The sequence below is a fragment of the Zingiber officinale genome, chromosome 11B (genome assembly GCF_018446385.1).
Source record: "Zingiber officinale cultivar Zhangliang chromosome 11B, Zo_v1.1, whole genome shotgun sequence".
Lineage (NCBI taxonomy): Eukaryota > Viridiplantae > Streptophyta > Magnoliopsida > Zingiberales > Zingiberaceae > Zingiber > Zingiber officinale.
The window spans coordinates 69,523,650-69,550,574 of record NC_056007.1 but is presented as its reverse complement, the minus strand read 5'-3'; the positions used below and the strand labels follow the sequence as shown (position 1 = coordinate 69,550,574).

Below are 26,925 nucleotides of genomic sequence, written 5' to 3'. Positions count from 1 at the left end.
CTAGTAGGTCGGATGGACTGAGGGGCAGGAAGTCCTAGTGGGTCGAGGATCGGATGTTAGAGAACCTGTGGTCCTTTGTTTGAGGAGGGATTATTGGGGTTACAAGGTTACAAACATAATCCCACATTGAAAACACATGGGAAAGATCATGTGTTTATAAGAGAAAGATATTTCCATTGGTATGAGGCCTTTTAGGTAGAGCCCAAGAACAAAACTATGAGGGTTTATGCCCAAAGTGGATAATATCATGTCATTGTGGAGATATCTAAAATCTATTTGATCCGAAAAAAACTTAACAAATAATAACTCAATTATATGGGGGTGATTACAAATTAATAAAACATGAATAAAACACTTACAGTAGTAACTTGGTAATTGTGATGGTCAACGCAATCAGAAATACTCGTCCCCTTTATGAATGTCTGGCTTTATAGCCAAGAATCAGCTAGGAGGCCTTGTAATTGAAGGAGGTCATAGGTAGCAGGGATAGAGGCTTGTCCTAATTGGGATCCTTGAGCTTAAATAGAGAGGAAGGAAGAGTAGAAGCTAAAGGCCCTATAGAGGAGGAAGGAAGAGGAGTGGAACTAGGGAGAGCAGCTAGTGAAGGAGAGGGAATTGAAGTGGATAAGACAGAAGTCTTAGGGTTCGGCCTTGATCCAGTGGGAGAACTTAAAGCAGAAGAGACAGAGCATCTCCTGTAGGGTGTCCTCTTGGCTCTTGCTCTAGATGAAGAAGAAGCAAAAACTAGAGGAAGAAGCGGAAGAGATGTAGGCACATCAGGAACCGTTTCAGGAGCAGAGGTAACTGGAAGAATAGAATGAGACATAGGAATAAGTAGACTCGGCCTCATCATGTTAAGAGCTAAATTGGAACAGATATGCATATAAGGCATTAGTTCCTTACCTCTCTCATAAGAAATCTCACAAGGAACAATGGGGACCTGCTCAAGAGTAGCAAAAGTATCCCGAAAGGGAGTGTCCTTAGTGATCGTCGGCCTCTTACTCTTGACGACGAACGGGCTTTCTTCCTCTGAAGAAGCAGAAAGCTCTTCAATTGGTTCATCAGGAGGAAGTAGGCCAAGAGTTGAAATGGTAGGGTTGAAGCGACGAGCCTGTAATAATTCCTCTCCCAACTTATTCAATGATGGTTTGTTTAGTGTTGCATTTTTATACATAAGAGTTGGGAGAAGGGCATCGGCTGAGAAAAATGGAAACCATACATCAGTAAAGAAAATTATTAGGAAATAATAAACAAGCACACTTAAAAGGTATCCAACTTACCAAATGGAACCTCTAATACAGTGTCAACTGGGCTTAATCCAAAGGGAAACAACAGACTCTCTGCAATTAACGTTGGTAGGTAGAATTTAGCACCCTTTAGTTTTAATAAGGAAGAGTGAATGGTAGGGTCTGCAAGAATATCTTTTGAATTGGGCGGAGGAGAAAGATTGTGTATCCAGGCTATAGGGTATGGAGGAGGAGAAGGAAGTCATAGATAGAAAAAGTTATATTGTCATTCTTCTTGTGCGGGAATTCTATTAAATAAAATGGCTTTAGGGCGAGACTGGAACTTGAAAAGACTATCCTCTACTTGACGAGGAACAAAAAAATGATGGAATAGGTGAGGAGATAAGGGAAAATCGAGTAGGCGAGATACGACAACAAAATCAACAAGAATGGAGAATGATTGAGGGATAAGTTGATTGAGAGGTATATTGAAATAAATACTGACATCAACAAAGAAGGGGCATATAGGGAATTGGAAACCTAGTAAAGATTGGTCCCAAAAGATGGCTACACTCCCTGGGGAAGGAAGGTGAGGGCCATCGGTAGGAGAAGGACAAGCTAAATAGGAAGGAAAACCATAGTTCACTTGAAGTTCGTAAGCCTCTGTGTCGCCAAAGTTGGAAGTGCAACGAGTAAATGACTCGCTGGAGGAAGTTGTCATGGCTAAGAGATGGTTGCAGAGAGAGGAATAGCTGCTAATGGAACAAGAAGAAGAAGGAAAAACCTAAAAACGGAAGACGATGGATTAAACCCTTCTCTTCTTCCACCCTTTTAAGAAAAACCCTTAAACGAATACTAAAAAAATAACGTAAGGGAGGAAAATACAAAATCTTAAGGATAAAAGAAAAAGCGGGGTTAATAATAGGTCGTCAGATGTGAGGGTAGGAATTTGAGTTTGGTGAAATAAGTATTTTAACAGCAAGAAAGTGCACATGTAACCATAATTGACACAGCCAATCAGAGTAAAAGGTGATGTCCCCGAGGAACAAAACCAAATTCGAAAAATATCAGGATCCCGAGGAGGGGTAGGTAAGTTTGACGATCATTCTCTTAAAGCACCACATACTTCTTTCTTCAAATAACTCACTCAACCCTTACATGTACAACATGGCAAAAAAGGATAGGGTCAAGACACTCGGCTGGTCAACATAGACCAAACGAATATCTAGGTCGGACAAGAACATAAGTCAATTCGGTCAACCAACATAAACCGAGCGAGCACTTTAAATTACACCAAGAAGTATAATGAGGCTACTCGGTTCTTATGAATCGATCGAGTGCCTAAAAATAAAACACATGAGTACAAATAAACTCGGTCGACCCTTGTGGTTCGGGCGAGTGCTAACACTATAACAAGGGATATAAGAGAGTCACTCGGTCTATACAAGTCGGGTAAGCTCCTAAAAATAAGATATATGTGGATATAAATTTGATTGGCCCTTATGGACCGAGCGAGTGCCTAAACTATACAAATACCTATAATGAGTTCACTAGGTCCTTTCACACCGGGAGTACCTACAAGTAAGAATATGGATATAAACAAACTCAATCAGTCATTATAAGTAGAATGGACACTTAAGTACATAATAAACTCGAATATTTGAAATAAATAGAAATGTAAGTAAAATCAGGTAGTTATTAAGGGTTAATCAGATAATTAAATTAAAACATGAAAGAATATAAATAAATGTAATTGATCAATACTAGTTCAAAAATAAAAATAGGATAAATTCTAATATCAGAAACAGAGTCAAGATGAAGGGGAAATAGCCAAACATAAAGGGCATAATATGAGCTTAGGCAGATATCACAAACTAACATATAAAGTAAGACAAAATAGATTGAAAGTAACAAAATGAGTCACATAAAATTTCACAAGTAGGATTGCCACCCACAAAGTCAGATTACAATGATTAACACATCAAAAATAAGTCACTAATTTGCTAACAGTTTAGGAAACAAGTCAGCAGGTCGATTCTTGATTAACCTCCTCCTATCTAGAAAATGGGGAGGAGGATCAGCAGAGAGAAGGCTCTTTTCCTTGAGCTGTTCTATAACCCCATCAGCCCCATAATTGAAAGCCCTGAGGATGGAATCTACAATGGGCTTGTTGAAGTCAAGAGATTCGATGAGTGCCTTAGTTTTCTCTTTGAAACGATCACCCTCACCAGCCTGATAAGTAACTAGTTCCTCTTGAGAGGCCTTTAGCTCAGCCTCTTTAGTAGAAGCATCTGTCTTGGCTATAGTCAGGGATGTGTTCAAAGAGGCTATTTCTTTATCTTTGAGGCTCAATGCAGAAAATTTATCAGCTAATTCAGCCTCATGGCTAACTTTTAGTGATGTTAACTGGGAAGATAGCTGGTTAGTCTCCGCAATCTGCTTTTCTAGCTTAAAGGATACTTCATCACTAAGGCTAGTAGCTGATTGAACTTGAGATTGGAGGATCTCAATTTTGGCCTTACGTTGGCTTAATTTCTCTTTAGTCTCTTGTAACTGGGCGGAGAGACTGTTTATTTTCTCAGTGACCCGGGCAGCAGATGTCTCAGAGACTTATTTCTTCAACCTCTCGTTCTCCCGGCTTAGATCATATATCAATTGAGCAATGCTCATGTTGGCAACCCAGTGCTACAAAAATGATGACAATTAGAGAAATATTAAAAAAAAGAAATTATAACAAGCAAAAAACATTTATACCTTAGTCTCATCAAGAGAAAATCTATCAGCTAATTCAGAGGGAATAAGTCCTTCAATTAGTGGACGAGTCTCCTCCCAAGCAATAGTAAAAGATCCTCCCAATAATATAGGGAGGACAGAAGAGGAAGAAGAGGCGGAGTACAAGGAAGTTTGAATGGAAGGGGGAGCAAAAATCAAACAAGGAGCTTCTTGGGAAGGTAGAGAAAATTGTTCAGGGAATGACATAATAAAAGTAGAAGCAGAGGTGTCACCATGAGTAGATTGGTCCAAAGGAAGTGAAGTTGGAGAAAAAGGGTAAAGAGTGGATAACGTAGGCTCAGAAGAGGAAGGAGGAATATTCACAAGGTCGTCAGAGGAAGAAATGGCTCTTCTTTTAGGAGAAGGAGCCAGGGTCAGTTTACACCCCAGGCATTTTTTTGGTAGGAGCAAAGGTAGGGGCGACCATAGGAGACTTCTCTGAGTTTACAGGAGAGGTAAGCTCTATGATTAAAGAAGGAACAGGGGAGATTATTTTAGGAGCTGCTTGAGAACTAGAGGCCACAATTGGTGGAATAGGGACCTCTGTCGAAGTGGGTTGATTCAACTCAGCAAGAAATTCCTGCTCCTTAGCACAAATATTTTCCTCCTCCAGACCTAGCCGCTCGTCTACTAAAGCTTCAAAAATGGCATCCACTGCACAAAATAGAAGAACATTTTAGTTAGTAAAGAAGTAACAAAAAATGAATTAGGGCTTACCCAAGGAACCATGTAGCTCAAGCTTGATGGGGCTCAGACCAAAAAGATATAAAAGATCACCAAGTATTCATTTATGGATAAAGAAGCGGCGACCCAACAATTTCTCTGATTAAATGGGGAAAGAAGGGTGTAGGTGAAGCTCTTTATTATCAGGGAGAGAAGGAAGAGAGGATTGCCACGCATAAGACCAAGGGATGGACCCGGGAAATTTTATGAAGAAATAACGAGATTTCCATCCCTTGAGCGAGGAAGGCATCTCTTCAAAAAGAACCATCTTAGGACGAGATTGAAAGAGGAAGACGCTAGGCTCTGATTTTTTAGGGAAAGAAAACATGAAGAAATTTTGAGACGTAGGAGAAATGTCCAAAAGGTGAAATAACATATATAATCCACACAGGTAACGAAAAGCGTTAGGAGCAAATTATTGTAAAGGAATATCAAAATATCTGCTTATTTCAATTAAGAAAGGGGGAATGGGGAAACGCAGACCAGCTATCAGCTGATCTTTAAAGAAGGCAATGCAGTTCTCGAGGGGAAGGTGAGGATGAGAATTTGGAGAAGGAATTATAATACGATATTCCTTAGGAATTTCATATTGTGAACGAATAGCAGCTCGATCATCCTTGCGGAAGACAGAAGAAACTTGAACATGCCAAGGGGCAATAGATTCTTCGGCCATTACTAAAATACCAAAACAAAGAGAAAACTACTTACTGAGGATCTAGATAGAAGAGGATCACAAAGGAGGATCAGGAGGTGGAAAGGAGCACAAAATACTAAAGAATTGCTAGACAGCGCGAGGAAAAAGATGAAGGAGGCGAGGATATGAAGGGGTTTAGGGTTTTTTCGCTAAAAGGAGACTAATAACGATCGCCTTTAGATGAAAACCAAACTCATTAGGGTAACCGTTGATCTACTAGGATAGAGCATATAAGAAAATGTCATTTACAAAGCGTGCAGGCCATGCCATCATTAAGTAAAAGGAAAGGACATGTATCTATCACCCATAAATGGGTATTTATGATGGACATGACAAATCAAATCATGCCTAAGCCGGCGCAACATCAATCATACAACTTTAACATCCTCTTTCCGTTGAAGAACAAAATCACCGACGAAGGAGTGGTGAAAAAAGATGTTCGATTTCCTAGGGGTAGTAAAGAAAAGAATAGGGAAATGATATATAGTAATAATAAATCAAAACTATGGCTTGGTCAATCAGGCCTCCTTTGATTAGATTTGAAGGACAAAGATATGCTCGGCAGGCAAAGATAGGCTGGACGTAAAAGCATTCAGTCTTTTAGTATAAGGTCGGTCGAGATTGGAAGGTCAACCGAGCTTATATTGATTAAGAACCAAAGTGTCACTGGTCATTTCACAAGAACAACTCTCGAATTCTTATAAACAAAACACGGGACTTTATATTATTCTTAGTAATTTTACAATCATAAGCTTTGGAACCTCCATAAATAGACACGACAAATAAATAAACTTCTATTAGTCCTATTTCCTAGAACCACCAGATTGTTCTTCCCATCCCAGGTGTGGATGTGTGGTAGGATGATAACTGGGATAAAGATAAGATGTTTGTTCAGTCTTCTTACATTTGTGTGACTCACCTTCTTGAGTTGGTGGTGAGAAAGTTGATTCTGATCTAAACTAATCTAGTTCATCTTACAGGAAACTTACCTTAGTTCTCTGATGGTCTAGGTCCCATTGTTGTTATGATATTAGTAAGTCATCTACATGGATTTTTCTAGTCAACGTGGTTATCTCTGAAGCATGTTGGGCTCTAAGAGCCTGTAATTCCTCAGTCTTCTGCTGTAAATCTAAATAAGCTTTATCCCTTAGAGTCATCTCAAATTGAGCTTGAGATTGAATTGCCAGTAGATGAACTTCTAACTCCCTTTGCTGGGAATGATGAAGATTCAAAGCCTATAATGCTTCCGCTAAGGATTTTTTCCTTCTGGGACAGTAGCTGATCCCAAGGAGAAGAGTTTGAAGCCATGACCCTCCACAATATCTCTAGAGAAGGAACAAAACCAGAAGTAACAAAGGTTGATGTTGTCGAAACCAGGAGTTCATCCTTATTTAATTGGTCATGAAACCTGTACTAAAGATGTCACGAGACCACTGCCATAGATATGAAAGGTTTAGAAAAAATTAATATTTAGCAAAAAGATAAAAGTAGACTTAGATCTAGTCAGTCGGCTACACCTCCTTCGACTAGACTTGAGGGAGAGATTAGTGATATGGGTTATAAGGAGTGGATCCCATGCAATAATATGAAAAGGGATATAAGGAGAAGAAATAAGAAATAGGGAGGCTTGGGTAAAATAGATACGCTTAGTAAGCAAATCTCGATCAAGAATGTAGGATCGGCCGGGCTAAAACCGACTAAGGGTATACCCGGCAGGCAAGCCTCAGTTGAGCATGCAATCCTGACCAAGAATATAAGCTCGGTCGAGAATATAAGCCCGACTGAACTAAAACAGACAAAGGACTAGCACGTTTAGATGCGCTCGGTAGTCAAGGTCCAACCGAGCATAAAGTACCGGTCAAACTAAAGTAACAGAGTGATAATGAACCTAGGAGCGCTCGGCAGGCAAAGCTTGGCCGAGCTTAAAAGGCATTTAGGATTAAGTAATCTCTAGCATATGATCGGTCGAATGAAGGCCGACTGAACATAACAAGGCTCAAACATCCCGGTCGAGCATAAACATAATATAAATATAACACACTCGGTAGTAGAATCCCGACCGAGCATAGGCATAATACGCTCGATAATAGAATTCTAGGCGGGCATATAGACACACACTTTTCTAAGGCTATTAGTATAAGATCGACCTGGCAAAACCCGGACGGGCATAAATAACCTTGTTACATCCTTTACATATACCTGACCAAAATTAGCTTAATAGAAAATATTCTCAATATACAAATACATCTATTATATTAATGATATATGAACAATATGTGATCATATGACAACCTGTTTCATTTGGTAGGAAATATTTTCTAGAGACTTCTGCAGGTGAACTAAACAACAAAGAAGGTACATCTGGGATACAAAAAAGATTCCTTGAACTATTATTGCAGATGACGTCATCTCATAACAAACTCTAACAAATCGGGGTCCACCTCATGGCTATGAAGGTTATATGAGGTCGTATAAAAAGGAAAATTCTCTTTGAGGGCAAGGCATCTTGGGGGATCATAGAGGGATCAGTAAGCAAACTTTAGAGAAAACTCTCTTAATATTCTTCTTCTTCCTCCTCTTCTTCCATCTTGAAAGGAGGGAACTGACTTGAGCGTCGGAGAGCATAGCCAGGGATTCCCACCCCGGTCCTAAGTCACTAACACTTTGTTGGCGGATGTCATGGTGAGTAGGCGAGGTCCTCTCTAGCAGATCTGCTTCGCCGGAGTTCTTCTTCACCGGATCTACTTCGCCGAAATTCATCCTCTTCAAATCTACTTCATTGGAGGTTTCATTCTTCAGATCCACAGCACCGGGTGTTGGTGCGGGAAGCATTCGATGATCGACCGGTGTTTTGATAATGGCAAAGGAATTCAAAATTAAGTTGTCTTGTGATCTAATGCACTTGATTGAGTGTTTCAGGAAAGTCCTAGCTGCGGTTAGGCAGGTGAAAACCCTAGGGGGTGGTAACCCTAGGTCATAGGGGGCGGTAACCCTATACGGAAAGTCTTGGCGGGTCGAGAGTTTCAGGCAAAAAGTCCTAGGGGGTAACCCTAGGTGGAAAGTCCTGGTGTCGTGAACCAAGTGAAAGACTGGATTAACCGGGAAACGGAAGTCCAGCAGAAAGTCCGGAAGCTCCGAATGTTGAGCAAAAGTCCAGTCGGTCTGGAGGATTGCACTGGCAACAGGTAAATCTTCTAAGTGGAGTAGGTGAGGACGCGTTCCCCGTAGAGGGAACAGTAGGTGTCGGGTCGACCTAGAGTTTCCGGTTAGAAATCCAAAGTCAGACCCGGACAGTCTGACAACTGTCAAGTTTATTTATAATATTATCCATGTGCTAACTTTGTTTTGCAGGGTTTGTGTTTGGGACTAACACAATTTGCATGAACAAAGGAGCATCTTTAACCTCGGATGAACAGTGTCCGAGGCGCCTCCATGGGGCTTGGAGGCGCCTCGGGTACTAGCCGAAGCCAGCTGTCCAGAAGAGTTGGAGGCGCCTCGGAGGAAGCTAGAGGCGCCTTGGACTAGGCATTGGAGGCGCATTGGAGTAGCTTGGAGGCGCCTTCAGAGGGATGAGATGCGACCAAGTTTGCACTGATCCACCCGTACGACTCAGCGGCTTGGAGGCACCTCGGACAGTCTTGGAGGCGCCTCCAGCACTGTTTATAAGGGGACCTCGAACAGCAGCTCTCAATAACTTCACACAAGCAATCTTTCTGCAACCTGCTGCTAACAAGACATTCCGACAAAGCTTCAACTCGACACCGACAACCTGGAGCTTCAGATTTAGTCTTTTGTTGTCGGTATAATTTTTATTATTACTGCTTTAAATTGTACTTAGTTTGTAATAGTTTTTATGAACTATAGTTGTTGCCCACTAAAAGCGGTCAGCGACCGCGAGCCTTCGAGTAGGAGCCGAGATAGGCTCCGAACGAAGTAACTTCTCGTGTCTTCTGTGTGTTTGTGCATTTTACTATTTCCGCTGCGTTATAACTCGATTGTTTTACGATTACGAAATCGACTGTGAAAGCCACGAGCGCTATTCACCCCCCCCCCCTCTAGCGCTTTCGATCCAACAATTGGTATCAGAGCGGGGACGCGTTGATCTGGTGCAACCACCAATCACGCAAATTTTTCGTGGTATTTTCAGTTTTTACGGAGTCAATTAGAATTAGCTTAATAGCTATATTTTAATTAATTTTTTGAATCGGATTTTGCTTGAGACTGGTGCAACACCACTCGAGTTCGCAAATCCTTAACTCTATTTACCGCACTACTAATCCAAGACCTAGTCTTGGAACATTTTTATTTTTTTGTTGTTGCATATTACAAATGGCCCAACAAGAAGGTTTCAGCACTGTTCGCCCCCCACTTTTCTCCGGAGAAGACTTCGAATATTGGAAGGGGCGAATGGAACCCTTCCTTAAGACCCAGTTCGACACATGGATGATCATCAAGACCGGACTACAACTGCCATCCGACGAAGACGGCAAGCCAACACCCGTGAAAAATGGGAACCGACCCTAATCAAAAAGGTGGAAGCTGATGCCAGAGCAACCTGCACCCTCCAGTGCGGACTGACCAAGGAGGAACTCAACAGAGTTGGACCATTCTCCAACGCAAAAGAGCTTTGGGAGAAGCTGATCGAACTCCACGAGGGCACCTCCGACACTAAGGTAAGCAAGAGAGATCTCTTGTTTAATAAATTATATAATTTGAAAATGCAAGAAGACGAGACGGCCAGCCAACTTCACGCTCGTATACAAGACATACTAAACTCTCTCCATGCGATCGGGTAAAAGGTCGAGAACAGGGACATCATAAGGTACGCTCTTAATGCCTTTCCGAGGAGCACATTGTGGGCATCAATAGTAGATGCCTACAAAGTCTCCAAGGATTTATCTTCAATTAGATTAGACGAGTTATTTTCTGAATTTGAACTTCATGAGCAGACTAATACACAGCCACCCGAGAAAGGTATAGCTTTGCTTGCAGGTACCAGTAGAACACGCGAACCAAGATCACGAAGGAAAATCGAGCAAGAGTCAGAACCAGAACCAGACTCAAACGATAAAGATGACGAACTAACAGCTGAACTCGTGAACTTTGTAAAGAGGCTCTACAAGAAAAAGAAGGGCTTCAACAAGAAAGATCTAAAGAAGGCAGTGCAATCAAAGGAAGGTCAACCGAGCTCGAAGGTCAAGTTTGAGGTGACCTGCTACGGATGTAACCAGAAGGGGCATGTCAAGGCCAACTTCCCTAATCAGAAGGACGCAAAGAAGCAAAGAAGGAAGAAGGTACTAAAAGCAACCTTTGAAGAATCTTCAGAAGAGGATACCGACGACGAGCTCGAACAGACAAGCCTTCTTGCCCTGATGGCCCGAGACCAGATCGATGTGTCCGAGAGCGAGAGCGAGTCAGAAGCATAATCAGAAAGAAGCCACGGATCCGTATCTATTTCCGAAGGGCCCGATCCCTCTGTAAGTATCCCTCGACTTAACAACCTAGTTATTATTTGTTATGAAAATTAGCTAAGTCTAATCTTAGAATTAAGTCACTTCTAAAGGAAGTAGCTCTCCTTAAAGAAGTGACTAACTCCGAATCTTTGACTAAACCAGTTCAGACTGGAAACTACACTCAAGTCCAAAAACTTGAGGAAGAGAATTCCAGCCTAAAAACTTAGGTCAAGGATTTGGAGAAAGCATTAGAACGATTCTCTATGGGTTCCAAGAACCTTGACCTACTTCTTGGAACCCAAAGGGCAATTTACAATAGAACTGGACTAGGATTCAAATCAAAAATGAAACATAAATCATATTTATCACTTATACAAAGAACAAATAGAAAAATGGTCCAAGCATGGGTTCCCAAGTCCAACCTGATCAATCAAGTTGGACTTGGACAATATTGGGTCCTTAAGGATCAAATACATTACCTCGATAAACTGTATCGAGGCTATGATCCAGGGGGAGCTAAAAGAAAAATAATCCAAATTAAATCCAAATTAAATTAAATTCAAATTAAATTAAACTAAAATTAAATTAAAATTAAGTTCAAACTAAGGAAGGCTCCAGAATAGCTGTCACCTCCGAAATTAATCCACTCGATAAGGGTAAGCAAGAGTAGATTACCCGACCGGGTAATTAAGGTTAGATTAAAATGGGTTAGGTTTAACTTGACCCACGGTACTGGTGAAATATTGGATGATAGTACGTTGGGGAAACTTAGTCATCGCATGTCTAGGAAGATATGGCTTCGACCTGGTGCATTTGTCTAAGTGGAACCGACCGAAGCTACCCTTTATGAATCCTAACCAGTTAGACCAAGGTTTTGTATTAAGTTCAATGGGTAGGACTATTTGGAAAACCTCGAAGGCATGGTTACTTTAATGATGTCCTTGTAACTCACCATAGCCCAGAAGTTTATCCAAAAAATGCCTACTTGTTGAACCCAAAGCTAAACCTAAATCTAACATAAAGTTAAACTAAACCCTAAAATTGAACAATAATTCATCTTACAACAATTATAGGATTCCCTGATTGAAAATTTAGATCATGTGAGATTACTAAGGAATAATAATTAAATTAATAATTAAAATTAATATAAATTAATTCAAAATTAAATTCATAATTAAAATTAAATTCAAAATTAAATTAATAATAAAATTCATAATTAAAATTAAATTAATATTTAAATTCGTAATTAAATTTTAATTCATAATTAAAATTAATTCATAATTAAAATTAAATTCAAAATTAAATTAATAATTAAATTCATAATTAAAATTAAATTCATAATTAAAATTAATTCAAAATTAAATTCGTAATTAAAATTAAGTTCGTAATTAAATCAATTCAAAATTAGAATTTAAAACTTAATTAACTTAAAATTATTCTCAAATTAATTAACTTAAAATTATTCTTCAAATTAATTAACTTAAAATTATTCTTCAAATTATTTAACTTAAATTAAATTATTTTTCAAATTAATTAACTTAAATTATTTTCCAAATTAATTAACTTAAATTATTTTTTCAAATTAATTAACTTAAATTATTCTTCAAATTAATTAACTTAAGTTATTTTTTCAAATTAATTAACTTAAATTATTTTTTAAATTAATTAACTTAAATTATTCTTCAAATTAATTAACTTAAATTATTTTTCAAATTAATTAACTTAAAATATTTTTCAATTTAACTAACCTACTGAAAACCTAGTACAAGTAGAGAGCTTATTTCAATCAAACTATCTTTTAATCCATTAAATCCAAATCAACTACTTTATATGTAGGAATTGGATCAATGGATGATAGATAGTGGATGCTCCAGACATGAAATAATTTATACAGGATCAAATATCATAATCATCCTCATGTTTCAAAAAATCTTCAACTGCAGCACATGAATTATTCAACTTATCATCTGCATCTTTCAACTTGCCCAAGTTAAATAAAAATCTAAAAGTCTTCATATTTATGAAATTGCTCATATCTTATCTGTGTATGTGTAGGTCTCAGTAGGCTGACTGGGAGAGGGGGTTGAATAGCTTGCAATAAAAATAAGCACTTTCTCTTGCTTCTTAACTTAGAAAGTGTAATGACCCGGCCCTTTGGCCTCTTGGGCGGCCCTTGTGGCGGCCCAACTGGCGGCCCTTATGTCGTCGGCCCATTTGGCGACCTTTCATGTCGTCGACCAACGACCCTTTGGCCGCGCTGTTACTCACTAGGACTTTCTACCCCTGGCAGTGGATTTTTGCCTTCCCAGGATTCGAACTCTAAACCTCCAGGCTTAAGTATTAGAGTTTATGAATCCTGGTAGCCAACCGCTCACTTGGCTACTAGGATTCATAAACTCTAGTACTTAAGCCTGGAGGTCTAGAGTTCAAATCCTGGGGAAGACAAAAATCCACTGCCAGGGGTGGAAAGTCCTAGTGAGTAACGGCACGGCCAAGGGTCGTCGGTGGCGCTCACTTGGCTACCAGGATTCATAAACTCTAGTACTTAAGCCTGGAGGTCTAGAGTTCGAATCCTGGGAAAGGCAAAAATTCACTGCCAGGGGTGGAAAGTCCTAGTGAGTAACGGCACGGCCAAAGGGTCGTCGGTCGACGACATCAGATGTCGCCAAATGGGCCGATGACATAAGGGCTGCCAGTGGGCCACCGCAAGGGCCGCCCAAGAGGCCAAAGGGCCGGGTCGTTACTCACTAGGACTTTCCACCCCTGGCAGTGGATTTTTGCCTTTCCCAGGACTCAAACTCTAGACCTCCAGGCTTAAGTACTAGAGTTTATGAATCCTGGTAGCCAAGTGAACCGCGCTCACTTGGCTACCAAGATTCATAAACTCTAGTACTTAAGCTTGGAGGTCTAGAGTTCAAATCCTAGGGGAGGCAAAAATCCACTGACCAGGGGTGGAAAGTCCTAGTGAGTAACGGCACGGCCAAAGGGTCGTCGGTCGACGACATGAGAGGTCGCCAAATGGGTCGACGACATAAGCGCCACCAGTTGGGCCGCCACAAGGGCCGCCCAAGAGGCCAAAGGGCCGGGTCGTTACAGCAAGAACAAACATAAAATAGAAGAGGCAAAGAGTTTTACTTGGTTTACAATCGGGGATGTTACTAATCCAAGGCAGTTAAAGCTCCACTAAAAAAAAGTCTCCTTTGGTGTAGGAGGAGTAACCTCTTACAGAGATTAAAGCATGAACACTTAAAACGAGAAACAAAAATCAAGTACAAAGTGTGTTGTAATAATCTTCGAGCACCAAGGCTCTGTTTATAGCTCACTAGTCGCAACTAGTTTTTTACTGATGTGGCGTTTCCAGAGTACCTAGACTTGGTTCGGGCGCCTCAACTCGATCATCTTGATCCACTCTACAATGGCTTCCTATCAAATTCTTATCAATTCCTGGCCGTCTGGACTCGGTCCGAGCGCCTAGAGTTAGCTGACATGTATTCCAATACTGATCCTGGCCACAACGTCTCGCTAACTTAGCCGGGACTTCTCGGGTGCCATGAACTAGTTTGGGCGCCTAGAGTTCGAGCGCTTGGACCTGGTCCAAGCGCCTGGACAAAGTCAACTTAGTAGTTGACTTATCCGGTCGCTTGGATGATCTTTCAACAATCCAAAGTTGAGCTCACCAGAACCCAACTTTAACCTTTTCCTCAATCAGTCTTCCTCCCCGGCTTCTCATCTCTCGGAAACATCATGCGCTTCCTTCTCATTCGCACGTCGATGTACTCTTCCGTCGCTCCTAATCCCTTAGATGCACCAAGCTCATTGACTTGCTTCTCATGCTATCCTTCTTGTTAACTGTGTCTATTGCTCGACTTCTTGTGTTCCTAAGTTCCTGCACACTTAGACACAAGGGATCAAAACTGCAGAGCCTAACTTGGTTGATCACATCAAAATTCACCTAGGTATTACAATCTCTCCCTTTTTGATGTGCATCAACTTAAGTTAAGTTAAGATTAAAAAAAACAATAAAACAATTTTATTAAATAAATTTGCAATCAATTTAGGAAATGAATATTAAATTTTATACATCCCCTTAACTTAATCCCTAATTTCTCCTCCTTTGATTACATCAAAAACATGTTCAGAAAAATACTAAAAAAGATATAAACAAATTTAAACTTTTCCTATGGGTTTAAACAGAATTTTCAGTTATATGTCTCTTTATTGAAATTATTTTTCAAAAGGAATAATTTGTATCAATTAACTCTCTATTTTTAATAAAAAAAAAAAAATTTGTTACAAATTTTTAAAAATCGTAAAAAATTTTGTTAATATGAAGTATGAATATTCAAACCAATAGAAAAATATTCAAAAATAGAATATTTCTTTTTAACCGAAATTAAATATTTTGAATAGTAATAATTAATTTAGAAATTAAATGATTAAAAATAGAATTTTCCATCTAAAAATCTTACTTATTTTTATAAATATTCAAAATATAATAGTATTTAGCTAAAAAATAGTTTTTTTAAAAATTAATCTCTGAAGAATTTTAATTTTAAAAATTCATTTTTGATAAAAAAAAATCATAAAAAATTAATTATTGGTTGAAAAATTCAAAAAAAAATTATACTAACCGCTAATGCATTTGAGCATTAAATAAAAAAAAATTCAATAGAACAAATGAATAAAAGATTTATAAAATAATTAATATTACCAATAATATTAAAATTAAACTAAATTAAATTTGAGTATACATATAAAATTAATTTAACAGACTAAGCATGATTTAGGAACTCAAAATAAGTTTCTACCTATTGAATTTATTAAGTATTTTCTAGGAATGTAATTTCTAATTACTTTTACAATTTAACCCCTATAGTTTTTTAAATATTAGTTAAGTCCTCCATTATTTCTAGAATATGAAATTTATGAGAAATTTGAATTAAGGCATGCATCATTAATTTTTAATAATTCTATTTTCTCTTTCAGTTTTCTATTTTCTATTTAAACTTTATCAAAATGTTCTAACGGATAAGCTATAGCTAATTTAATTTTTAGATCATGGTTATCCTTTTTAAATTTAACATACATCGGTTTAATACCATGATATAACTATTCAGGAGATAGAAGACGTACCTCACTTACCGTGGTGTCCGATTCGTAATATGATTCTCCTCTTTCGTTGCAGCTTTCTTCAGAAGTCGCTCCTCCTTCATCAATGTTCTCTTCTTGATGGCTTGCCATTAGTGCTATTATAGCATACTCCTCACGCTCGGACTCTTCTGAGGATGACTCATCCCATATTTCTTTGAGGTTCTTTTGTTTAGATTTTCTTGATCCTTTGTCCCTCAATCTGAAGCAGTTATTTTTTATGTGTCCTTCTTCATTACAGTTGTAGCATCATACTTTCTTTTTTTCTGAAATGAACTACTTGGCCTACGTCTTATTAAATTTGTTAGTTTTAAAATTTTATTTAATTTTCTTACCATGTAAGCTCTTTCATCTTCGTCAGTCGATAAGTCTAAATCTGGTTTTGATTCATTTTTCTTGACTTTGAGTGCTAGGTTTTAAGTTGACTTTTCTTCTTTATTTTTAAACCTACATATCTCAACTCGTGTAATTCAAAAGTGAAAAATAAAATTTCTAATATACTTACCACGAAATCCTTTGATATGTAAAATGAGTCCATTATAGATGCTCACTTGGGAGTTCTTAGAAAAGAATTTATCACATACCTTAGCAAATCTTGATTTGTTACCATTTCTTTGAGATTTGTGAATTTGGTAATCAACTTTTTGATTTTTGCATGAAGATGGGCTATTGTCTCTTCCTTTTCCATCTGGAGGTTGTTGAGTTAGTTCTAAAGCAGGCCCCGTCTTGTGAGTTTAGCCTCTGGGGTCCCTTCGTGCAGCTCTAGGAAGTTCTTCCAAAGGTCTTTAGCTGAGTCGTAGCTGCCAATCCAATTGACTTCTTGGGACGGAAGAATGCTCAACAGATGGAACTCTACTTTAATTTGTTATTTGCTATGAAGTCCTTCTGCTCCTTTTTTCTCCAGAGATGTTCTTCTTTTTCCTCGCCGTGTTGATCTTTGGGTGCTACAAATTCATATTTAATGGTTAGTAAAATTTCAAAATTTGATTTAAAGAATACCTACATTCTCTTTTTCCATGTCATGAAATCTCTCTCAAACTTTGATGGGTGAATGCTCGCTTTGATCATCTCCTTGTTACTTCAGTAGGCGATTAGTGCTTCTAAAGTGAAATTAGCTCTGATACCAATTGTAGGTCCCGGTAGATCAGATAGAGGGGGATGAATAGCCTGCAATAAAAATAAGAATTTTTCTTATTGTTCTTAACTTAGCAAGGACAAACACACATTAGTTAATTAAGATAAACATAAAATAGAAGAGGCAAAAAGTTTTACTTTGTTTGCAACCAGAGAGGTTAGTATTCCAAGGCAGTTAAAGCTCCACCAAAAAAAATCTCTTTCGGTGTAGGCAAAGTAGCCTCTTACAGAGATTAAAACATGGGCACTTAGAGCAAGAAACAAAAATTAAGTACAGAGCGTGTTGTAATAATCTTCGAGCGCACTAGGGCTCTATTTATAGCACACTGGTCGCAACTAGCCATTTGTTGATGTGGAGCTTCCCAGGTGCCTAGACTCGGTCCTAACACCTAAACTCAGTAGCCTTGATCCACACTGCAATTAGTTCTTGTCAAACATTAATCAGTTCCCGAGCACCTGGACTCAGTTTGGGTGCTTGGAGTCAGCTGACGTGTACTCCAATACTGATCCTCACTGCAATGTCTTGCTAACTTGGCTAGGACTTCCTGGATGCCTGGACTTACCCTAGGCACCTAGACAAAGTCAACTTGGTAGTTGACTTATCTAGTCGCTTGGGTAATATTCTGACCGTCTAGAGTTGAGCTCACCTGAATTCAACTCCGACCTTCTTCTCGAGCAATCTTTCTCCTCAGTTTCTCATCCCTCGGAAGCATTGCGCGTGTCCTTTCATCAGTCGTTGTACTCTTTTGCAGCTCCTTATCTCTCGATGTACGGAGCCCATCAACTCCCTTCCCATGTTATCCTTCTAGCTAGCTGCTTCTTCTGCTTGACTTCTTGTATTCCTAAGTCCCTGCACACTTAGACACAAGGAATCAAAATCATAGAGCCTAACTTAACTTAGTTGATTACATTAAAATTCATCTGGGGTACTTACAGTCTTGAGTGAAGAAAGAGCATTATCAACTATCTATAAAAAATAATTTACTTGAAAATATTTTTCAACTCTTTGTATTGGTTCATCTCGAGAATTTTTATTAAAGAATCCTTGTCTGGCGAATATGAGTTTCATGAAATATGGGTTCAACCTCCATTCCTAAAGCAATCTTTTCAATTTCACTCTTCGCCTCAAATTAGTATTTATGTATTCTTCCAAAAAGATAATCAAACCTTTTAAGAGACTAATACCCACATTAATAGCCATATCTTTTCTTTAGAGAATCTTGCTGAACTTATTTACTTTCTGCAATACTCCAAACCATATTACCATGCCCATAAAAAATTCAAAACTTCGAAGTTTATAATTTGCCAAAGATCCTGCATCACTCACTGTTGTTGCATCACCACTATGCTCTACTAGATACAATAGTGCATCTCTTATTTGAGGGACTTGAAATCTTACAAAAGCAATAGCAGAAAGTTATAACTTTATCTCTTTTGAATAACACACAACAAAAGCAAAACTCTTTATCCTTTTCTATTCGACAAAGGTTGCTTTTTCACTTTTTCATAAAAACAAAGTATACACAACAAAAAAGAAAAAAGTAAAACAAGGTTAACACTTTTCTTTTACTTGGTTCGGAGTCTTTGATCACTCCTAGTCTAAGGCCTACACTCGTTGAGTGCTTTCATTAAGCAATTCACTATAAACTCACAGGATTACAAAAGATATTTCTAATACAAAGTAAATGTAAAGAAAAGATACCAACAATTTGAAGAATGTAGTTACTTGAACATCGGTTGTCGGAGCAGCGTTACAATGTTGTAGAGTGAGTTTTGGAGCAGCAGGCGAGTATGAAAGTCATTTAAAAATGGTGTTTTGAAGCTACTAGTCGAAGTTGCTTTTATAAGCTTTTCTAGACGCCTAGACCACCCCAGGCGCCTCCACTAGAGTCTATCTGATCCTGCTTTGACGCTGAGTTATCCAACTTCGAGCCCCTGGACCTCCCCCGAGCGCTTGGAATGTTGACATGGCTACACCTCGGTAAAATTCTATCCAATAGCCTCTATCCACTCTTGAGCTCTTGGACCAACCCCGGGCGCCTGAATGTTGACATGTGCCGACCAATCGAAGTGCCTCAACTCATCTACACAAGTGGCTAGTTTTGGGACCATCTAGGCACCTGGATCTCGCTTGGGGGCCTAGATCTTCGGGCACCTGGACCCACTCGGGGTGCCTGGAAGTCTTTTTTTAGCTTTCAATTTTCTGCACCACAGAGTTAGCACAACAAGCATAATATATAAAAATAAAGATTTTGGCAGACATAGGACTGTCCAGTTCTGACTTTGAATTTCATTGAATTTCTAAATTGGCTGACGCCTACTGTTCCCTCAACCGGGAACGTGTCTTCACTGGATCACTCTCCTCCAATGCTTACCTTACTTACCATTTGCAAACTTACTCAACTCTTGACCTACCAAGTCTTCTTACCAGATGTCCCATCTGGACTTCATCCAATTATCAGGTCTCATGGACCCAACTAGACTTCTTGCTAGATATCAACCTATCTAGTCTTCTTATGCCTGTTATTAGGTCCTCCAAACCTAACTGGACTTCAGCCTAGCATCAGGTCTCATCAAGTCTTTCAGTCGTGCATACTTGGTAAATAGGTTAGAAAACACAAGTCTAACTTTAACCTTTGTCATACATCAAAATCTGAGTTTAACTATTAGTACAAATTGCACCAACAATGTCTATCATTGAAGCTTCTATTGTGATCATTAACTGAATGCACAATATCCATAACTCTTTTTGGACCTCTCTCTATTAACAAATCAATATTTCTTTGAGGCATATTATTCTCCCAATTTTCCGAATTAATCAAATCATCTAATTCTTCACAACTCATCTCTATATTTTCATTCAAATTTTCAATATCATTTGCATCCTCTATTCCATTATTATTATTTTCTTTAATTTTAATCTCTTGATGATTATTATTTACTTGAATCTCATCATTCAAAATTATATTCTCAGTCAAAATTTGATCACCAACTACATTCTCAAAATTCAAATTTTGATCCAAATTTGTAATAATAGTCAAATCTTCAACTAAGAAAACTACAAGTTTTATGTACCTTTCCATGGACCCAGTGAGAGATTTCGTAAGAATCTCTTGTCTCTCTTTTTTTTTTCCTCTTTGAACTTCCCGATTCAAATTTTCTTTTTCCCATCATAATTCACAATGCAAATCTAACAAAACAAAATCAAATTATAATTTAAATATTAACAAATATATATCTAGGATTTTCAAATTAATCGATGATAGGATTAATTGTATTAAACAGTTTTGATGCATGAAACATTCTAAATTATAACTTTAATAATTGCAATAAACAGATTACTTTTAGAACACTAATTATTGATATATCGATGTATCCATTAAGCATATTCAAATAATAATTAACCGCAAGTCCACAATTAAGCATATTCAAAAAATGATTAACTACAATTATATACAGATGTACATCAGTAATTAAATTAATTCAAATTACCAATCCACACATTTTTGTGTCAAATATTTAAATATTATTTTTGTTTACTGTGAGGCCATAAAAGACAGTAACCTCTTATTTTAAGTGTGCATTCTTCTTGTCCCATCTCTAACCTAAAGTGTTACTGCCGCACACTTAAACCCTCTTCTTTCTACCATTTTCTAATAATTTTTGAATATTTCCAAGGTCATCTCTTCATTAAATTTCAAAACTAAGTCTAAAAAAAATACAAATGATTTTAGCAGAAACTGAGAAGAGTTAGGCAAGTGTCGCACGCAAGTCATAAGCAAAAAATAAACTTAAAAATATTGGGAAAAAATAAGAATCAAAATAGAAAAAGAGATTTTACCTCTAGATTTTCCGTTTTCTTCCATTTAAAAGTTAGGATAGTGAAGAAAACAATTGAATGAGAATTGAGAAGATTAAAGAAACTTCAGAATATATATTTAAGTGGCACAATTTTTTTATTGTCAATTGATTTTAGTGCAAATTTTATTATTATATGTTAAAAAAAAGATTCACCCATTATCAAATTGAATAAAAAGTCTTAATAATATGGAGGCCCGGGAGGCTCTAGGCAGCTGCCTAGACAGGCTCCCTTAAAATCGGCCTTAGGTCAGCCTAATCAGATTAGAATGACTAGATCAATTAACCTACTCAGCATGATTAGACTGCCTGGCGCACCTAACTCCACCAACGTAATCTTATTGCCCAATTTGACCAATCCAACCCAATCAACTTGACTATCTTGATTGGCTCAATAGGTTTGTTTAACCCAATAGTGGCATGGGGGCCACCTTAATTGGTATCTGATCCAACTAACTTGATTGCTTGAATAGTCTTAATTCCGATCAACCAATTCATCAAACATTTATGACCTGATCAACTGACTTGTCTGGCTTGATTAGAATCATTAGCTCACCGACCAAATTTGATTAACCAAATGGGTGAGTCTGACCATATTGCAATTTTCCATCTCAATCTGTAAATACTTGAAACTGCATAAAGCACAGACAGCGTGCATGATCTGAATTCTGAACAATCACTCCTCGAAGACAGGAGAAAACAAATAGAATAGAATCAGTAGTTGTAGAATTTGAGTTAGTAAATGAAGTACAAGGAAAGTGAAGCAAAAGGATCAGACACAGCTTGAAGTACAATGCATCGTTTGATGTTTCGCTCGGAAAAAAAAAGGAAATGACACTTCCGAGCTACTTCTCTCAAGCACCAATGAATCAAGATGACTCGAAGCAAAAGTTGGTCATTCCGAAGAGTGTTACAAAAATTGTGGATGGGCACGGCGCGGTCAAGAGTTAAATTAAAGAATACACGAGGACGGGCTTCTTCTACCGTAGTGCAACATCATGATGTGGTCAGGATTAAGCGAGTCTTGCAGCGGCATCGCCGCCGACGAAGATGACTCCCTCGAGCACCAGAGCTGGTCTCGAACATGCAGCAACGACAAGGAGGGAAGAAGCCCTTGGCCTCTGCATGTAATTTCCACCTGCTTAAATTAATTAGTAACGTCCAGCAGATTTAAATAGACCGAATAATTAAAAAGTTTAAATCTCAGTCATCATGGTAGATAAATTAATTACAATATAAAGGGTATGTAGGATGCCAGCCTTGTTTAATGATTCGATCCTATAGATTAAGGACCAGAGTTCAATAAATTAAGCCCACAGCTTCATGAACTTTTCCACCAATAATTAACCCAATGCAAAACATGCATTCATCATACAAAAGCTCACTATAGGAACATGTAAACATAATGTTAATATTGATGAATAAATACCATTAATTAAATTGAAAGTGCCCCCTTTCATGTTTTTCGCATAAATTAACAAGGTGTTAAAAAAGTTTTGAAGAGAATATGTGATTAGGGTGATCCAAAAAGCACGCCGAGGAATCAATGAGAATATCATAATTCCTATCTTCTCTTTCTCTCTCCCTCACGACGTGGACAACATAATAAAATCGCATGCACGTCTCCTCACGTTGTGGTGTGCCCTTTATATGAGTAGTATAGTGAATAAGGCACTGCCCCACGGCCCACGCCACACATCCCCTTTCCTTTGAAGCCAATACAAAACAAGCCACTATTCTCTTTCTATGGAATCCTTAAAGCTAATTAACTCTAGCAAATGGTGGGATCCCCCCACCACCCACTCTTGTTGTTAAGGAGTCCACAGCTTTCATGTGGTCTTAGAAAAGCTCCCATGCATGCCATAGTACATATGGCATATATACTAAATGATATAATGTATTATAATGGGCACTAGCTAGTGAGACAAGGAAACCATGATTGGTGGATGAGACGAAGGGGGGAGTGGTCCAAGACTTTATGCTTTCTTTTCCTAGTTCTGTTCATGTGTCTCCTTCGCCACTTTGTTATTAATGATTCTTTTTGGGAGTCCCCACTCCATGCATTTCACTTCACTCCAAAGTCTATACCCAATGTGTATCTTCTGTTTTGATGGCACCATGCATGGACCCCTTCTCCCATATATTCTCACTAGTGCAGCACTTAAGTCCCTTGATAGCTCCTCTTAACAAAATTCCTAAGCACAATGTAGGACCAAATTAGCTTGTCATATATTATGGATGAGTGAGAACAGCCAGGCGAAAGCATGACGACCCATGCTAAAGCATAGTATATAGCTTCAAAGCTTCCAAATGTCACCGAGAGTGCACACAATAGGTTTCATCTAAACTTAATTGATTAATCAGCATATGGTTATAACCATATCCGGAGGATATATATAGGACCATAATCACTATTCGAATCTTATTACGTACAACACCATGCATGAGAATTGCTCACCATAATGCGAACAAAAGAGGCAGTAACTACTGGGTCAAAAATTAAAATGCGATAACCAAATAAATATAGGTTTGTACTGGTGAAAGCATCTATTCACACACTGGTGAATTGTAAGTTTAGTGTGAACTTTTCTCATTAAAAAAACTGAACTTGAAGATAATTAATATACATGCTATACTGAGAGAACAATGTTCAATACTCCTATATAAGAGTTTATATATATTTAATTTATAGCTAGCTACATGGCAGACAACAAGGGAGAATAAGGAATTACAGAAGTTGATTTCATAAGCGAGAATGCATGTATGAGATAGTTAACAAAAGTAAATAATCAACCGAATTAAAGAAGTTTACAACATTTATATTAAAAGTTGGAACATCAGTTGTTAGTTATGCAATAGCAAACTAGTAATATAAAGAATTATAGATGAAATAAAAAAAATATATCATTTAAAGATCCAACATTCGCATTGTAGTAGGAAGCCATATAAAAACATCTTGTTCAGTATGTAATTAAGTTGAAATGAAGGAACTTAGTATATCCTTTAAAAGTAAAGAAAAAAAATTCCTTCAATCTAAATCTATTGAACTCCTTTTGATTGTCTTTTAAACACAAATATATTTTGTATTGAATTTAAAATGAAAAACGTTGCATGAATCACAGCTCCTTATTGTATATATGCTGAATTTAATTAAGAGCTCTCTTTATAGTTTCTCTTTCAATGTAAAATTTTGCTGCTGCTTTTAGCAAATAGTGAGTTCCCCAAAACTGAATAAAGACCGCCGTTTGTAATAGTATATTCATGTAATATAAAGGTAGAAACCTATATATTTTTTAATCCATCATTAAATCCTATATACAAGCCATAATTAGAGTTTACACCAGAAGCCAAATTAATTGTGATGCCAAATTAAATTGATGGAATCTGATAAATATATATAAAAGAAAACTCTTTCATACTATATTTTATCACTAGATATATATATATAGCCAGCTAAGTTTGAAAACAAAATCTAATAAATCAAAAAGGGTACCTACCATACAACTCCAACTACTGTTTAATTAGTAGGTTTCATGTTGTAATCGCATAGCTTCCATCAAAGGTAGGTAAAACATGGGCATTAGGGAGGTCACAAGCAATATCTTTAAAAGAATATCATTTATTGTTTTTGCGAAATGGGCTATTTAGAAGTCATATATATCTGGCTTCCAAGTCCAATCCTGTCATTCCTTTTATGCTAAATAGAAGCGTGGCATGCAATATAATGTTTCATCTATGAGTTCTCTTTTACAACTATTAAACTGATGCCTTTGGTATGCCGTGCCTAGCTATACATAGAAAAAACTTCTCTTCGCCATAATGGTTTTACTACTGGTGTCAGCCTATCCTGAAAACTCCATTCTAATGCCACTGAGAAACTCACTTTCTACCTAAAACATGCTAACTGGTGAACCATCCCACATCATTTTAATTCAGGTATAGTCTATTTAGCTCCCAAACTTTCTAGTACCAACAATAGGAGGTCATGCATAAATTCAGAAAATGTTTGTCATATTTCTATTTCTAACTAGGATCTGAATTATATGATTAGAAGAATGAAAATTCTATGTATTACTGATGAAAGAGGTATTCATTTTAACATATAATTAATAGCATCGAGAGAGAGTGAAGTATATATACCTCAGATTCATCCTCCAAAACCAGCTTGTTCATCAAGTACTTGATCAGCAACCTAACTGTCATCCTTCCATCCCTGCAATAATTCAGCTGTGAAGAATGAGAAGCTAAAAGTCACAAGAAGCATCATATGTTCTTTTGGGATCTCCAAATATAGAAACTAAAACTGCACAAAATAGTAGCTCAACTAGGGTAGAATCATATCGAGAGAAGTTTTAGTACTTGATCCTCAGGTAGCTCTTTGGTATCTGAGGCAAAAAAGGCTCCCTCCCGCTGCATAAATTACAATTTTTTTTTAGAAAAAAAAAACTCATTAATTTTACTAATTAGCTAAATGCATCCACCGTACCATAACAAACAGACAAAAAATGGAGGAAAAAACAAACGAAGAAGAGTCGTTTTTTACTGTCCCTTTTTCGGTCGCCTAACAAACTAAATCAGAATGGAAAAAAAAACACAAAATTGTTTAATGCATTTTTAGTTTGCCGTACGCGCGTACCGGTTTCGCTTGGCCTGAAGCGTGACCCAAACGCCCGATTGAGGTCTTCTGGGAGGGCTAACAACCCTCACCGCCATGCGCGGAGCCCCCGCCGAGCTCATCATCGGGTGCGCGAGCTGCCGCGCGACGAACTCCGGCATTGCCGGAGGAAGAATCAGCGCGGGACCACCGCCAAGGGCGAGATTCGTGTTGCCAACATTCCAAAATCGCCCCCAATATTGCGGCGGCGGTTCCCTACTGTGGGGACCGGTCCAGGGCACCATCGGCCCCGCCATATCTTCCGCCGAAGGGTTGGGGAAGCCGCTCGCGCTACTGCTTGGCCAAACTGCTAGAAATGGCAACGGCGAGAACAGAGCTACGGAAGAGGAGGCAGAGGATGTCTTCATCCGCTCGGAGCCACCGCTCGAGGCGGCACCGACGGTGGAGGAAAGAGGGTTAGGGGGCGGCCCGAGGGATAATCGGAGCCAATCGGTGGATGTGGCGGGGCAAACTTCGTCATCGCCTCTTCGGTCGTCCTGCGGAGCCGGGGAGAGCTCGTCGTCGTAGGCCATAGAGTGGGGGTTCGGTTTCAAGGGGCCTCGGAGATCATGGAAATAGGTGCGGCCGCAGCGCGATATGAGCCCACAAGATACGCAGTGTCTCTGGCGGCGGAGGTCATAATCGGTGATCATCGGAACGTTGTACATACCATGATCGCAATCGTCTCTCCGCTGTGCGTCGTCGCTCTGGCAAAGCAACCGGACATCGTGGAAGCTAGCCGAGGACCAAAGAGAGGAAGAGGCAGCTCAGTATGCTGGAGAAGTACTGCGCTTGGAGATCTCTCGCTTTCCGTGGAATTCCTCTTTGGCAAGCTTGTTTGAGAATTGATGAGAGAGAGAGAGAGGGGAGGAAGAGGGCGATGAGTGCAAGTAAGATTTTTATAGGCACATTTATACCCTCGGAATTATTCATATGTAATATGCCTTTTTTTCAGGGGGTTTCTATACAAAATATTATCCCATTGGACACGTGTAAAAATAATGCAACCGAGTGTATTTCCGCATAAAATTAATTTAGCTATTCATATATTTTATAAATTTATCTGGACGAATTTAAAATTTTAAATTCAGGACAATTAACCATTACAAAGTTTGAAAAAAAAAACATATTTATTGAATAGGATGATAAAAGAGCCAAACTTTTTACAAACCTGTTAAAACGGTTATCCAATTTTATTTTTAGCTTGCTTTTAGTTAAATTTATTTAAACTTGAACTTAGTTTATATATATGGTAAATAAAAA

The 26,925-nt window shown here is 38.3% G+C and overlaps 1 protein-coding gene across 1 annotated transcript; it reads right to left on the bottom strand.

Annotated features, from left to right (window-relative positions):
• Positions 1–21,712: 21,712 nt before the first annotated feature.
• Positions 21,713–26,530, bottom strand: LOC122033439 (protein LAX PANICLE 2-like). The gene is made up of 4 exons (XM_042592454.1): positions 25,645–26,530; positions 25,368–25,418; positions 25,149–25,221; positions 21,713–22,146 (listed from the first exon to the last, which is right to left on the bottom strand). Exons 1-4 carry the CDS (start codon positions 26,328–26,330, stop codon positions 21,961–21,963), a joined length of 996 nt encoding a protein of 331 aa, XP_042448388.1. The 5' UTR covers positions 26,331–26,530; the 3' UTR covers positions 21,713–21,960.
• Between the last annotated feature and the right edge of the window lie 395 nt (positions 26,531–26,925).